Here is a 14,675-nt window from a genome sequence, read left to right on the forward strand (position 1 = left end):
TCTTAACTTTTTTTTCCAAGACTTCCTGGTGAGGTAAGTGAAGGTCAGAAGTGATCTGGTTTTGCCTTCTTTTCCCAATGCTGTTGTGGTAGCTTCAGCTGGGGAGACTGCAAGCAGTGCAACAGCCTGCTCTGTCTTTTCTGTCTATATAGAGTCAGAGAATGGTGTGGGTTGGAAGGGATCCTGAAGATCCTCCAGTTCCAATCCCACTGCTGAAGGCAGGGATACCCTCCACTAGACCAGGTTGCTCAGAGCCCCAGCGAACCTGGTCTTACACACTTCCAAGGATGAGGCATCTACAACTTATCTGGGCAACTTGAGCCTGTGCCTCACCACCCTGAAAGTAAAAAATTTCTTCCTAATACCCAACCTCAACCTACTCTTAGTTTGAAGCCATTTCCCTTTATCCTTTCACTACGTGCCCTTCTAAAAAGTCCCTCTCCCGCTCTCTTGTAGGGTCCTTCTGGGAACTGGTAGGCCAGAATTAGGTTACCCCTAAGCCTTCTCTTTTCCAGGCTTCCATTTCCAGAAGCTGCTAAGATGCTGAAACTAAAGCATTCTAGGTCAATGAGCCTTCTTAGACTGAACATTAATACAGTGCCCTGAAATACAAAGGAATCGGGAAACCTTGTGTCATATCAGGCAGTCTGGTATCTGTATATTTTACAGGCTTAGTCTGAGAGAGCAGCCGAGTGATGGATGGTTCACATGTTCCATGTTTGTCATGGTACCTGTTGCACTACAGTATTTAGCTATGTGTTCAATTTTGACATTTTGGAAGTGCTTGGTCACATCACCTGATTTAAAAACAACTTTAAATCATGGATGCAAGATGGTCAGTTCTAGAGTTGAAAAGTGAGAAGTAACCAAAATCTATTTTTAGGAGCTCCCACAGGTATCCAGACTGATAAGTCAAATTTGGTGAGTCAAAATGCAGATGTAATCAAAGAATGCAGACAAAAGGCCACGCGTAGCAGAAGGCAAGTCTGATAAGCCTAAAGCTAGCTGGAAAAATAACCATACTCAAATTGAGCCAAGTGACTTCGAGGTGTATGTAGAGCAGGCGAGCAGATGAAGTCTAGAGGGACTGAAGGAGCAGACAGAAGCAGTGAAAGGGGTGTTATTTTTCTTAAGTGAGCCAAAGATGTTCACTACCTCCTCAAGAGGCACAGCCGAGCAAAACCTCGAGAAGGGAAAAGGAGAACACTGGGAGTACTTTCTGAAAGAGAAAATCCTCAGGGCTTTCTGTTCCCGGTGAAGAAGGTAGAGGGCAGTCGGATCCTTGTGGGAGGAACAAGGATGCAGCTTCTCCAAGGCCGGCAGTTTGGCGGCGGCACTGCTCTTAGCCCCGAGCCACTCCTGCCTCCAGTGCCCGGGACAGGCGAGCACAGCCCTGCACGCACCAAAACCTTCCTGCAGGACTAAGGCTGCACCTTTGCCCTGCTGTTCAGATGACCAGCAAAATAAAAACACCTCTGTAACACTGCCCTTGAACATGGAGAAAAGAAATGGCAGTCAGTCAATGACAGCTTCCTCATTTGGAAAGAAATGCCTTTCACAAGTGTGATCATTTTAAAGCCATTTCTTTAAAGGCTACAATTACACACTCATTTGGTCCTTTCTCTCCCCTTCCTTCACCTTTTTAAATACAATTTCTCTACAGCTGTCAAGAATTGGGGCCTGTGTAGAAATAACCAAAAGTATAGAGGTCAGAAAGCAAAACTCCTGTCACAAGACAGCATTCAACTAAACAAAGGTTTTGGAACTACTCTATCTTGATCTCCTTTGCCAATTCATCAAGTTGGGTGACATGGACTTTATTCCAGCATCTCAGTAGTTGAAAACCATTTAAAAACTAAGGGCAATCGGCATTTTTATTAGGATATTCAGCTGTTTTATGCCCCACAAGATAAACTAGTTGCATATGATAGCAGCAGGTGGAATAAGGCACCGGAATAGAATACTGGCATGCACATTGCCAGTAGTCATGCACTGTGTGCTTCCTCACAACTCCAAGAGGGGGAAAATAATGAAAACCTAAACCATAGCTAAAAGTAAAAGGCATGAACACCTGAAAGCCTTATCCAAAGATGTCCCAAAGTGGTATAAACAGACCCTATACCACTATCAACAGTAGCAGGGTTTGTTGCAATGGTTTTGGCAGAGCTTAATCTCTTGCTATAAACACTCCTGGTTTCACAGCTGCACCAGCTTGAAAACTGAATCAAGTCACAATGTTGTTTTCTCCTCCAGCATAGGCTCAGAACAATGGTAATCAATCATATAAAGAAAAAAAAAATTGGAACAAACCAGACTGGAAATTTAGACTATTTCAGGATGGTGTCAGGTGTCTCTTTAGCTCAAGTAACAGCATTAAGGACTCCCCTGCTTCAGCTTCACCTTCAAGTTGAACACAACTCTGAATATCACTGCTTTCATGAACGGACCTCAAGACCAAGTTCTGATAAGATTTCAGGCTGCTACCATGTAAAACCCCACCACATGCCTGTTTAGACAGTCCTAGTAAATATATAGTTTTATGAGTTAAGGTTTATCTGAAACCATCAGAGAACAAATGCAGAATTGAGATCAGCTCTGTTACAGAAGGCACAGGGCTGGAAACCCTGCTGACCTCGACGGAAGAACTCCTTTAAGCAGCACTCTGGCTTACCCATTTTCAATCCATCCTGACTATGTGAAGAAGACTGACAGAAGGTGGGAGATGTGAGGAAAATACCGTAGATAGAACACACGGTGATGGCACAATCCAAAACCTTTTTAATTACAGACACCATTGACTTTTGTGCACTTCGTTTTTGTTCCTCGGCTCCCATTAACTGCACAGAACTCTGGGTCAAGAAAGGTCAGGTTCAACCTCTTTCTTCCCTTTAAAGCAATCACCAACAGAACACTTTCCCGTCACAAAGTTACTCTGAACGTTTTGTGCATATTTTATAGCAAACATAAAAAGAATTACCAAACCAACGGGTCAGATTATTAAAATAATATTCTTAGTGGTGTATTACAAAAAGAAATGTACAAGAATTCCTCCTAAATCAAACTACAATACTTAGCATTAATGAAAATACTTGCAAAAAGCACACTCTAATAATTTTGCCATTTTCCAGTTAAGACAGGTATCAGGAAACCTTAAGGCAAAACCCTTCTTTTTCCACAACAAACTCTTAACAGGTTCTCCCTAACATAACGCGCACACAACAGCACATCATCAATTTAAAAAAATATTTAATGCTGCCAAAAAGTATAAAAATACAATAAGAATGGCAGTACAAAACAAAATACCTCCTAATTTAGTTCTTTTACATCTTTCTACATTAATACAGGCATTATAAAAACACAAGATGGCAAATTATTTCGTTTTGCAAAGTAGCACATGCTGCTGGTGGTCTTCATCCCCTCGGTGCAGTTTACGCTGTAAACAGATAACTGAGGTCTTCTTGGTACTTAACAGACCTCACTTTTTGTTCCCGAAGAGGGGGAGTCATGTCTCGCTTTGCATGTCAATAATTTGCAGTTTATAGCTGCAGAATATTCACAAGTCTCGAAGGCTTAGGTGTCAGTCAGTCTCGGCCTGCGACATACAACCAAAAGAAAGTCACCGATTCAGTACAGAGTACGGGGATAAAAAACAACAAGAAAAAAAAGAGCTAAGAACTGACAGCAGGTTTGCAGCTCACTGTCAACACCAAACAGCTTCTCATGTGTTCCCTGGAGCAACTACTGCCTCTGAGCAAGTACTCTTGGAAAGCCGTTGCTTTTCCAGAAGGTATTTCCACGTTACAGTATAAGGCACATCCTTGCTGGAGAGTTTCAAGTACAGGTCTCAGTCCAGCAAACCACTTCCACACACATGTAACCACAAGCACTGCAGAAGTCTCCTTGGGCCTCAGAGGGACTATGCCAGGTTGCATCTCAAAACACATCACCTCTCACATTTGGAGGCCAATCCTGCTACAGCAGCTCAAAAGTAACTGTTTCTAGGCAAAGATTTCCTGTAGTGAGAGAAACACCCCAGCACTGGACATTTTGTTTTTAGGCAAGGGAAGGCTCTAGTCCGAGAGTCTAGAGAAAGAGACCTTGGCGTTCACAGCACCAAACCCCCAAGCTACTACAAGTAAAATGCATCTGAGTTCTGCAAGCACTACACTGATACATAAAGCACCTTTCCTCCACCAGGTATGACACATTGAAAGAGGGCTTCCAAGTATTTATCCTTCCAATTTAAATAAAGACTCAGACAGAGATGCAATTTTGAACACGTTTATTTTTTGTACATAAAAATGAAAGACTGACTTAAAACTTTGGGGGCAAACAAAAAGGCCCAGGAAGACTACTGTGTATCATGTCACCTTTGCAAATACCATCCTCTAACTTAAGCCACTCAGCCCTGCAGAAGACTTCCTCTTTTGTCATTGTTAATTTAGTTTCTCGTGCAGTCCTCAAGTGTCTCAGGTTTTACTATAATGCCAAACAGCAAACTAAATAATTTGGTTTACATTCATTAAACATAAAGCTAACCAGGCTTTTTCATCGCCTGCATGATCCAGTCACACATACATGCATACACATTTACGCCTCTTCCCTTTTCAGGGGGACATAAACTGATGTCAGTAAACCATATTACTCGAGGTTTAACAGAATAAGCCACATTTCACTGGCAACATCTCACTTCCGTAACAAATCCAGAGGTTTTTTTTTCAAATTGCTATTTCACACTGAATTAAATTATTTTACTTAATACATTTCAAAGAAAATACAGATGTACCGTCACTAAGTGGACTGTCCCTGCACCAAGAACACAAATAGGAAACCTAGAGGATTAATTCCAATCTTGCAAACCCCTTGCAGTGGAGATCCAAATGTTTGCTAGGTATTTCTTTATGAAAACATGCGTGATTTGTACGCAAGCGTTCGTTCATCTGAGAGCCAAATGTTTAGTCAGAGATGCCCACTATGCATCAAATATTTTGATGGATGCATTTCCAGAGAAGACGGGGGGAAACCAACACCAACCAAACCAAAACCAATTTTGAATTGAGCCCAATGACATTTTAGAAGTAGCATAGGACCAGGCAGCAGTCTGCCAGAACTCAGGGATGGGGAGAGAAGAGGGGTCAGAAGGCATGTCCTTCAATTTCACCCTTTAAGCATTTCCTATGATAGAGATGACTGGGATTGACAGTTCTTCATTTTGGCCCATATTTGTTCCTATTTAACATCCAAGCTGTGCAAAAATGCTGCAAATTTCAATCCTCCAGAATAACAAAGTATCACAAGGGCTTAGTGTGCAGCAAGGAAAACAATCCTCCAGATTTTGGGTTTTAAGGATTAGTGATGGACCAGAAAGAAGAATTTTATCCAAATTATTTCCTGGAATGTAAAAAGAGACCAATCATTTGGTTTTCCTTACTATTCTCAGACTATCATGAACAATTCACTGTTCAAAATTTTGTCCAAGGCTTGTACTGGTTCATCCTCCTTAAATTATTAACATTTAAGACTCCCAAGGTACTTGCAATCACAGAACCAAACTTTTACACAACTGCTGAATGTGCAAGTCCTGCTTTATTGCATCAAGAAGGTTAACAGAGTATGAGGTGATCTGAATTGGCTGCCCCCTGCCCTGCCCCACCCTGAACTGAGGAATGCTTACTCAGGATCAAGAAAACTGAAAACACAGAATTTAGAAGATGGAATCAGGAAAAAAAAAATCAAGTGACAACTTGACAAGCTGCAGTTAGAGCTCAGTGCCTGTAGGATACTGGTAGTCCAGGAAATCCTCCTCATGCCAAAAGAAGGGCAATAAATAACAGTGTGGTATCAGTCCAAGTTTCGCCTGCACTTTTTCCTTAGCTGCTTTTAAGTATCTAGAATAAAATCTGGACTATTTCTGTTACAAAAGCATTTAAATTACATTCCAATGTATTTTCCATAACCAAAATATCTTTATAAGGCACATACATTTACACCTACTATCAGTTACAGCTGATACTGAAAAACCTATCCTCAATTTAAAGGAAAAAAAAATAAATATTTTGACAGTCTTCTTGCTGGCTAAAAGTTACCGTGGTTGTAAAAATTGTGAAATGTCTTAAAATAGGTGAGCTGCCTGCCTGTGCTATGTCCCAGCAGTTAGCTGTCCCAGCAGTCATTTTGCTATTTGAGCTGCACAGTTGGTCAGCAATGCCATGGAACAAACTGTCCTGTTCTACTGACGCACAACTTCCCAAATCCAGTGCTCCATGAAACTACACTTGTTTTCCTCATCTGGACCCTTCAGCATTTGTTTACTATACAAACAGCACAGTCCAGAATAGTATTAGCTATTGCAAAATGAGAATTTTAAAGAGTAAACTGTACTTAGCTTTGTGTAGTAAATGTCAGAGTAATTGGGCCCCATGCCTCATATGTGACTACCAAGCTTGGACATACTGGAAAACTTTGAAGTCAATTCCTTTGAATAAGGAGCAAATAATAATCCAGCTCTTTTGAGTATTTTTCAGCAGTAAATCCAAGAAGTGCTTTACAAAATGGGGGAGGGGAGTGGAAGAAAACCCCCAGGACCCCACACCCAACAGAAAACAACCAAGCTTAGAAAACGGAAGAAGAAAACATAACTTCTCTGAAGTTACCCAACAAGGCAATGCTTGAATAAATAAAATTCTCTTTTCAAAGTACAATCCAATCCTACAAATTACTAGATCCTAGCTTGAACAACAAGCTACATTCAGCCATATACCATTTCTGTATTCAAAGGTAATTTAAAGGGCAGAAAGTGGTTTGTGTTGAATTACTATTTAGGAAGTGTTACTACTCAAGTAATGGAAAGGGAGTGCTCAATAATTTTAAAGGGGCTGTAGCACAGATACTCCCAAAATATTAGTCTTTAAATGTTTTACTAGCATGTCTAATACAGTGCTGGGGAACCTAAAAAGCAGTTCTAGACTTTGTGAAGCTACCAAAGTGGCTCATACAGCTGAAAACTGGGTATGGCAGTGTTTTCAGCCGTATGTACACTACCAACATTTCCTTTCTATTTGAGCCACCCTTGGAAGTTCAACTACCGTTTCCTTTGATGTGTTTCCTACAACTATTACTGATTAATTAATTTTATTCATTCTAGCAATTAAAATCTATAGACACACACAAAACATTATGTTTTACATTTAATGGAATGTCAGAACTTGAACAATGTTGGCCTTCAAAGAGTAGCTGAAGTCTGAATACATTAATCAACAGTATGACTTTCAGTGGGGGCTAAGTTCTCAAAAGCCTTAAAAAAACTCCAAGTCTTAAATAATGAAAACTATAAAAATAAATAAGGAATGCAAATTAACAGAGTAGAAATTGGCAAGTGCTTCATCAGACCCCTAGCTGCTCATTTCAAACTGGAGAGTCAAATGTGGGGAATGGGTGCACTATTCTTTTCATGCACAAATTATAATTACATTTAGTTTCAAAATGAAATTCTTTTGGTCAGAAATTTGTACAAACTGAGCTTTTAAAAGTACAGTGAACTACAAAAAGATTAAATATGTGATTATAAAATATATTTATCCTAGGTCGTAAGAATATAAAATGTTTATGTTCATGTCACTAGTACATTACACATTACACATATTTAAGGATAACTTCTTTGCATTAATAATGTAAATGATACAACACTGTTTATTGCTTATGTCAGGCATGTAAATTTAAATCCAGACAGCCTTCAGTAGCTGAACCTCCATGGTTCAGGATTTGTTCGAGATCTGGTAGAACACCATTTTAAGAAGTATATAAACAGTTGTAGCAAGTTTGTACCTGCTCATATTTAACAAAAACCATCAATTCTATGGGGGGCAGCGGTTCATTTTTCTAAGTACCTGCAGTGGAAAGTCCTGAGATGTCGACATGAGATCAAGTTTACATCACTTCTCTATTGTATGTAACAGTCTGTACCCATTCCAGGAATAAGGAGTTTATGCTTAAAGTCACACCCCTACTCATTACCTTCCAGCAAAATCAGCTGTTGGAGCAGTCACACTTACTGTTCACTTACAAGGAATGTTTCTGAAAATACATTTTCCAGCAAAAATAAGCACCAACTAAAATCAGTGTACCAAACCCAATCTTAGTGAGAATAGGTTTCCAGTATAACCACCTTTTCCTTTTTCTTTCAGCCTCATTTAGCTTCTGCTTCATCTGCTGCAGCTTCTGTGCTGTTTGCGCTCTTCTATCCTCCCGCAGTCGTTTTCGAACAGAACTTAAAAAGAAAAAAAGGCAATCTTACACTGAAGAACAGGAAAAAAGGCTATTATAATATTAAAACTAACCTCTTTCTAACACTCCCAATAATTAACCCACCAGTAGCATATAGCAGCAGTATATAAAATCCAGACCAAGCAATCTTTTATTATGTTTTAACCACCTTGATGTAGAGAGTTTCAGATAATGAAGCCCCACAAATAAGTACATGACATGTAAAGATGTACATGGTACTTCATCTACGAGTTTGACAGAGAACAGAATTAGTTAAATTATCTGAGCTGAGTCTTTCGCCCCTGTCTGTGCTCCATTTGGTGGCTGAGATGTTTTGTGTGGAGGCTGCCTTTATATGCAGTGCCAGGCACATGTGCGATTGTCACAGTATTTACACGGGTGCTTCCACTGCAGAGTTCAGAGCAGCCTCTATGATACACTGACTCCAACTCCTACTCACAGCTGCATGCAGGATTAATGGTACTCATCTCAGGATGCAAACCAGATCTTGATACAGGACACACGATAAACTGAGTTCTGTGTGTTACACTAGCAGGACAACCTTGTAATTGGAGTCTCCAAAAGTGCCCTCAAAATCTCTAAGACAGCATAACTGACACAAAAACCAACTTTGATTGACTTCTAACACACAACCCCACAGCCTCACTCCTTGTGAGGGGCTCCTTCAAACAACTACAGAATTGCTGTCATTCTCTCTCAAAACACTCATGAAGACACAGAAAGAAATTCTTGGGGGCATTTGGTGAGCTAACTGTTTTTTGCAATTCCAGCAGTTCCACACTGAACTGCTGTGTCTCATCTCAGGCTGCAGCCCTTTGGGACACACCGTGCCTCCTTCTGTGCACCACATGGCTCAGCTTGGCACAGCCCTGGCCCAGTTTCTGGATCTCTGGCTATGGATCAACATTTGGCAACCCACATGTGGGAAGGCCCAAGTGACACTGTGCCTCCCAGCTGAGGAATCAACACTCCTGAGGGAAAGGCAAATTCACCTGACATGGCTAAACCACAGGAACCTACTCACAGCAGGCAGATTTAACATGAACAGAGGGTAAAACATGGCTCCAATGATACAATTTCAACCATGACACGAAACATGGTATGTGATAAATCTTCAGTGTTTGTGAGGAACCATGTAATTTTTGAAACATAAGTTAGCATTGTATTTAAAAATCAGTATGAAATGCTGGACAATTTTAGGACCTCATTCACATTTCACAGTGGAGTTCACTTACAATCTGTTAAGAAAATGCTTTCTAAGCTTGAGGTCTATCTGCTTCAGTTAGCGACACTTGCTTTTCTTCTCTTGACTTCTGAATAGTAAAACCAAATCACAAGGAATCATTGAGGTGGTACTTTTAACATCATTAAATAAGATGGTCAAATACCACCTGTTCTCCCTTGTTACTGCAGAAAGATCTTGAATGTTTTTACAATAAAAAAGCAGCCTAATATTTCAGCCTTTTGAGAGAGTGTATCTGCCTTTTACAAGTTTCTTTATCTTGCTTACTTTTCAGTGTTCCCATCTATGATATCTTGAACCTTAGTGGACAGGTCAGTGTTAATTTTCTCCATCTGATCATTGTTCTCCAGGCCTATGCTGTTCCCATTGTACTTCTCTGTTGTTATTTTGGTTGGGCGTGGAGGAGACTGCTCGGAACTTGGCGCTTGGTCCTCCTTAGAGAGCTCCTTCCACCGTTTCTGAAAACAGGGAGAACACATTTCAAACATTCCCCTAATATTAAAGGGCCCCCTTGCCAAGATGTCTTCCAAAAGAACAGTCACAGAAGTAGATTAAAGGAACTACTAGATCAAGGAAAAAAATTTCTAGATGAAGAAATAAAGTTAGGTCAAGATGTGTCTTCTCCAACAACCATCGATGATCCTTTTTTCTACTTTTCCAGGATGGTGCCACTGCAAAGGCATGAGGCCTCTACCTTCAGGGTTTGTACTGTCCACAGCAGCTCCACAATTAGGAAGCATCACGTCTTATAAAATCCTGCACTGTCCCACATTTCCCATCTCCCTCAACTTGCTACAGGCCTCTGCTGTGCACTTACCTTTTATGGCTTCAAAACACAACAGGACCTTCTATACAAGAACTGCCTAGAAAGAGAGAACTGGGAAAATTTAACAAAGAGTTATCTATGCTAGAGTCATGACCTACTATTTCACTTAGTGGCCCATTAGCCCAGAGATCTACTGTATCATAAAAGAGTTATTCACCTTGCTTTGAGAAGTAATCTGAAATGAGATAGAATAAAAAAGAAATTGGAAGTAAACATGTTTTGCTAGATCTCTGTCCTAATGATAAATAGTCTGAAGAACTAATTGCTACAACAAAATTTCACATAGAAAAGAACCCTGGAAAGTGCACAGGAAGGAAAAGAACCAGACCTAAAAAACAATCACTTTTCTCACACAAATCAGCCAGTGCCTATAGAGACATAGAATACCTTGTAGGAAAAAAAAATCAGTTACTTTTAGAAGTCTATGATAAGGTAGATGAACTAAAAACTGAATCTTCTCAAACCAGGTAATGACTCCTGTCTGTGGAATGATTTCAAGACTGCTGGTGTGAACTAAATATCAAACTCAGAGAGTGATATAAAAAACCAGCTACTTATAAATGAACTGCTGGCAAAATGAGTTTTAACAATGAACTGACTCCTCCATTAAAAGTTAAAGTTGTGTTTGCACAGTTTACTGCCTTCTAAAACAAGGAGACATCAGAGATGAACATCTGGCTAATGTTAAATAAGAGAGGCATTCAATGACTTCAGGCCCTCTCCATCACTAGCAGAGAGAAGTGAATACCTCTCACACTCTGAAGAGTCAACCATTCCTTATGGAATAAAAATTACTTAGCTGACCTTGAAAGACAAATATGCTTTTTCTGAGCACTGCCAATTGATTTTCTGCATATAGTGCCGAAGCCTAAAGAGAGAAGCATCAGGACAAATGCCTGGCACTGCAGGAAACACTGATTTAAGGAAGATCATCTGAACAATCGTAACAAGAAAACAAGAACAAATGAGAAGTGTGCCTTCCTAGGCATTCTCTTAGTATGAATAACTAACACACTTGAACATGACAAGCGTATTCTGAGTTGACAATGCTCCTTGTATCCAGAAGTAAGAAATCCTGTGATCTAGATGGATAAGTGTTGGAACCAGAGCTGCTCACTTTGGAGCATGGCTTTTAAAAAAAGGCAAAGCAGAAAAATATTACTAGACACAATACCTTATACCACCAGAAACAGCTTCCACAAAATTAAGAGACTAAACTGCTGTTATCAGGATGAATCATGAAGTCTTCTAGACATATGGCACAGGTATTGGACCAGCAGCACGCTATCTAGGTGTTGATTAGCAGATGTGAAAAATTATTTCTGTATTTACACAGCAAATCAAGAAACATTTGTTAAGGGGAAGAGTCAGACCACTACCAATACCATAAAGAAAGGAAGTGTGTTTTAGCTTATCCGCTCTATTCGTGATTTCAAGAAATCAACAAAATAAAAGAGCCCTAGCATATGAAAGCAGAATTAAATGTGTTTCAAACCTTTCCTCCCGGTTCTCCCTCCCACCTAGGCCCAGTCACTTAACAAACCTGTAAGCTGTTATGTCTCCAAACCACACTGATAAAACAGTGAGATTTGGTAATCTCTTTGCACCCAAAATCATTATATTTGGCTAGATTGTACTAACTGTAACACAAATTTTAAAGGCTATGAAGAAACCAGGTCTCTTTACCAACAAATATCTGTAGCATCAGGCAACTTATCTGCTAGGAAAATAGTAAAGAAAGTCTAAAACAGATTACTGCTATCTTCAAAGTGATACTGGGTATTACCTTCCCTTTTTAGTATTAAAAATATCAATTGAACCATTTTTTCCTTTAAACATTTGGACAGACAAACTATTTTCATATTTTATCTAAGAGAGGACATATACACAGGGTTAAAAGTTTGATTTGATAGAAGGCACTGAACAGATACCCTTTGACACCTCCTAGGCATCTACTGAAAAAGGTTAATCATTTTATTTCACAAAATTACATGTTTTAAAATAATCTGGAACTTATTTTTAACTACTGTTGCAATCTGCTGTTCAAATACATGGAGTAAACATTTACCTGTATAGTTGAATCCCCCATTATAAATTTTGCTCCTTCTATTACAGCCATATATGAAAATCTTAGTTGATCAGGAGTCTGAATAAGTCCCATTCGATATTTTCTCATATCCAGTAATACCTTCTTAATATCTACAGAAAATGGGTCTTTTTTCTCCATCTGTAAATCAAGTTACATTGAAAGTGTCAATGGTATATAAAATAATTACAAGTAAAAATTAGTCAAAAAATTCAATCTAAAATCTAATTTGTCCACATTATGCTTCTATTAGGTGTAAGGAAGATTAACATCTCAAATGATTTCTAATTTGTTTTTGAAGGAAAAATGCAAATCATCTAATGAAAACTTACTATGACCAAATCAAGTGTCATGTATTAAGCAAATAAGTACCCTAACATTAAGTCTTAAAATTAAGACATAAAGATATGCTCAATTTTATTCAGGCTCTTATTTGGACTTTGAAATAGAACTATAAGAATCAGAGCTGTAAAGTAGTATTTCCTACTGCTTCTGAATAGAACAGCAATTCAGACTGACTATGGCAGAAGTTTCCTTATGTAAAGCAGAACTCCAAACCCAAGCAATGCACATGCTTGTCCCCATATTACATTCACAGGGTGTTTCTGAAGTACATTTCCATCAAAATATATCCCTGTGCTTTTCAAAATGCATAAAACCAAAGAAAAACCAGAAGTAACAAAAAAGTAAGTTGAGAGGATCTAACCAAACCAGAAAATGTGTCTCTTGTAATTCAACTGAAATTCTACTTCAGTTAAACCTGTCCTTTTCACTATTACCAAGCACAAAGAGAAAACTCTGTGCCTGAACTTTCAAGTCCAAGAAAAAATTTTGATTTATTTAAAATATTATTTAACATTCATGGTTCACTCATGTCATGAGCAATTATAGATGATGCAGTTCGCTATAAGCAAACAATCTATACATCCATGTGGCACTGGAACTGGCTGCCAAGCCCCATCACCCAGAGGGCTGCACAGCAGGGGAAATTCTGCACCACCCCTCATTACACACTGCAGGAGAATTAGGAGCATGCCTGAGTTCTCGTCCTAGTTCAGATAACAATTTTCTGCATGCTAAAGGAAAGGGCTCTGGAGAAAAAGACTTGCAGATTCAATCATCTCAGTATATATTCACAAGCTTTTTTCATATGGAAAAAACAACCAATCCTCAACCTTTTCTAAGCACATCTTATGTAAAAGGAAAAGAATGTTTACAATTTACTTTCCAGGAAGCTTTGAAAATATATAGCTGTCCTGGGGTACTTCAAGAAGAATTTGCAAATGCATTTCAAGAGCTGTGTTTTTGCCATCAAAATATGCGAAGAAAAAAAGAGCATGATGTCTTAATTTAAGTTTCCACTGGAATGTCATTAACTTCAATGTTTTTATAGCCTTCTGACCAAAAGGCCCATATTGGGAAGGTTGGCAGGGTGTCAGGGCCAAGGGAAGGGGTGACAGAAAATGTAAACACTTACCAGAACAAGACAAGTATCTACTAATGAAAATGTGCCGGAACGTCCTATTCCCGCACTGCAGTGAACTACTGCAGGTCCGTGCTCGGGACTCAGTGAACCAGATTCTCTGACTTTAAACAGGAAGTTCAGGAATGAAGCTGGGGATTCAGGAACTCCAAAGTCTGGCCATGTAGTATAATGAAAATGAGAGATCATCCTGGACTCACCACTCTAGAAGTGAAAACAAATAAACACTAGAACTAGAAAGTATTCCTCTTTGGCTCAGTTAGTGCACATTCCCCCAATCTCAATCAACAGCTCTTTTCTATTTTAAACCTCCCATTAAGACAAACAACCCAGGAACTTGCTTCAAGTTGGATGACAACCAACAATGCACGCTCAAGCAGTTTTATCTGAGTTGGTAATTTTCTCCTTTGCAATTATTATCCACACGCTGCAGTTTTTTTTCTTCTTCTTCTCAAACTTCCAATATTATGTTTCATTTGCTTTACTACTTACTCCCAAATGTCTTTCTTTGTCTACCAATAATGCAGTTCAATGTCTGACAGCAGTTACTAGACAGCTAGAATTAACATGACTGAAAAAACCCATGTCAGCATTGTAAACACCCTGCATTCTTGCTTCAAGCAAGTTTTAATGCCAAGAGGTATTACATCTCCTTTATACTAACCACATTACTGAGTGGAGCAGGAAGCGTTCCTTCCTGGAAAAGGCTATAAAACCCATACAGCAGGACATCTAGCAAGACATTTGCTGGACA

At 39.3% G+C, this 14,675-nt stretch overlaps 1 protein-coding gene across 2 annotated transcripts in view; it reads right to left on the reverse strand.

The window, feature by feature from the left end:
- Positions 1 to 2,766: 2,766 nt before the first annotated feature.
- PTPN2 (protein tyrosine phosphatase non-receptor type 2) overlaps positions 2,767 to 14,675 on the reverse strand; it is a 31,052-nt gene continuing 19,143 nt past the window's right edge. The window contains exons 6-10 of one of the 2 annotated variants that reach the window (XM_084222751.1): positions 13,916 to 14,125; positions 12,421 to 12,579; positions 9,794 to 9,984; positions 8,165 to 8,266; positions 2,767 to 3,592 (exon numbers count right to left, since the gene is read on the reverse strand). In XM_084222751.1, coding sequence (XP_084078877.1) covers positions 3,571 to 3,592; positions 8,165 to 8,266; positions 9,794 to 9,984; positions 12,421 to 12,579; positions 13,916 to 14,125 — 684 coding nt within the window. In that variant the 3' untranslated portion in view covers positions 2,767 to 3,570. Of the gene's footprint in view, positions 3,593 to 3,908; positions 8,267 to 9,793; positions 9,985 to 12,420; positions 12,580 to 13,915; positions 14,126 to 14,675 lie in introns of those variants that run through there. The other variant, XM_084222750.1, reaches the window with a different exon arrangement.

This window comes from Fringilla coelebs (genome assembly GCF_963513975.1).
Source record: "Fringilla coelebs genome assembly, chromosome: 1".
Taxonomy (NCBI): domain Eukaryota; kingdom Metazoa; phylum Chordata; class Aves; order Passeriformes; family Fringillidae; genus Fringilla; species Fringilla coelebs.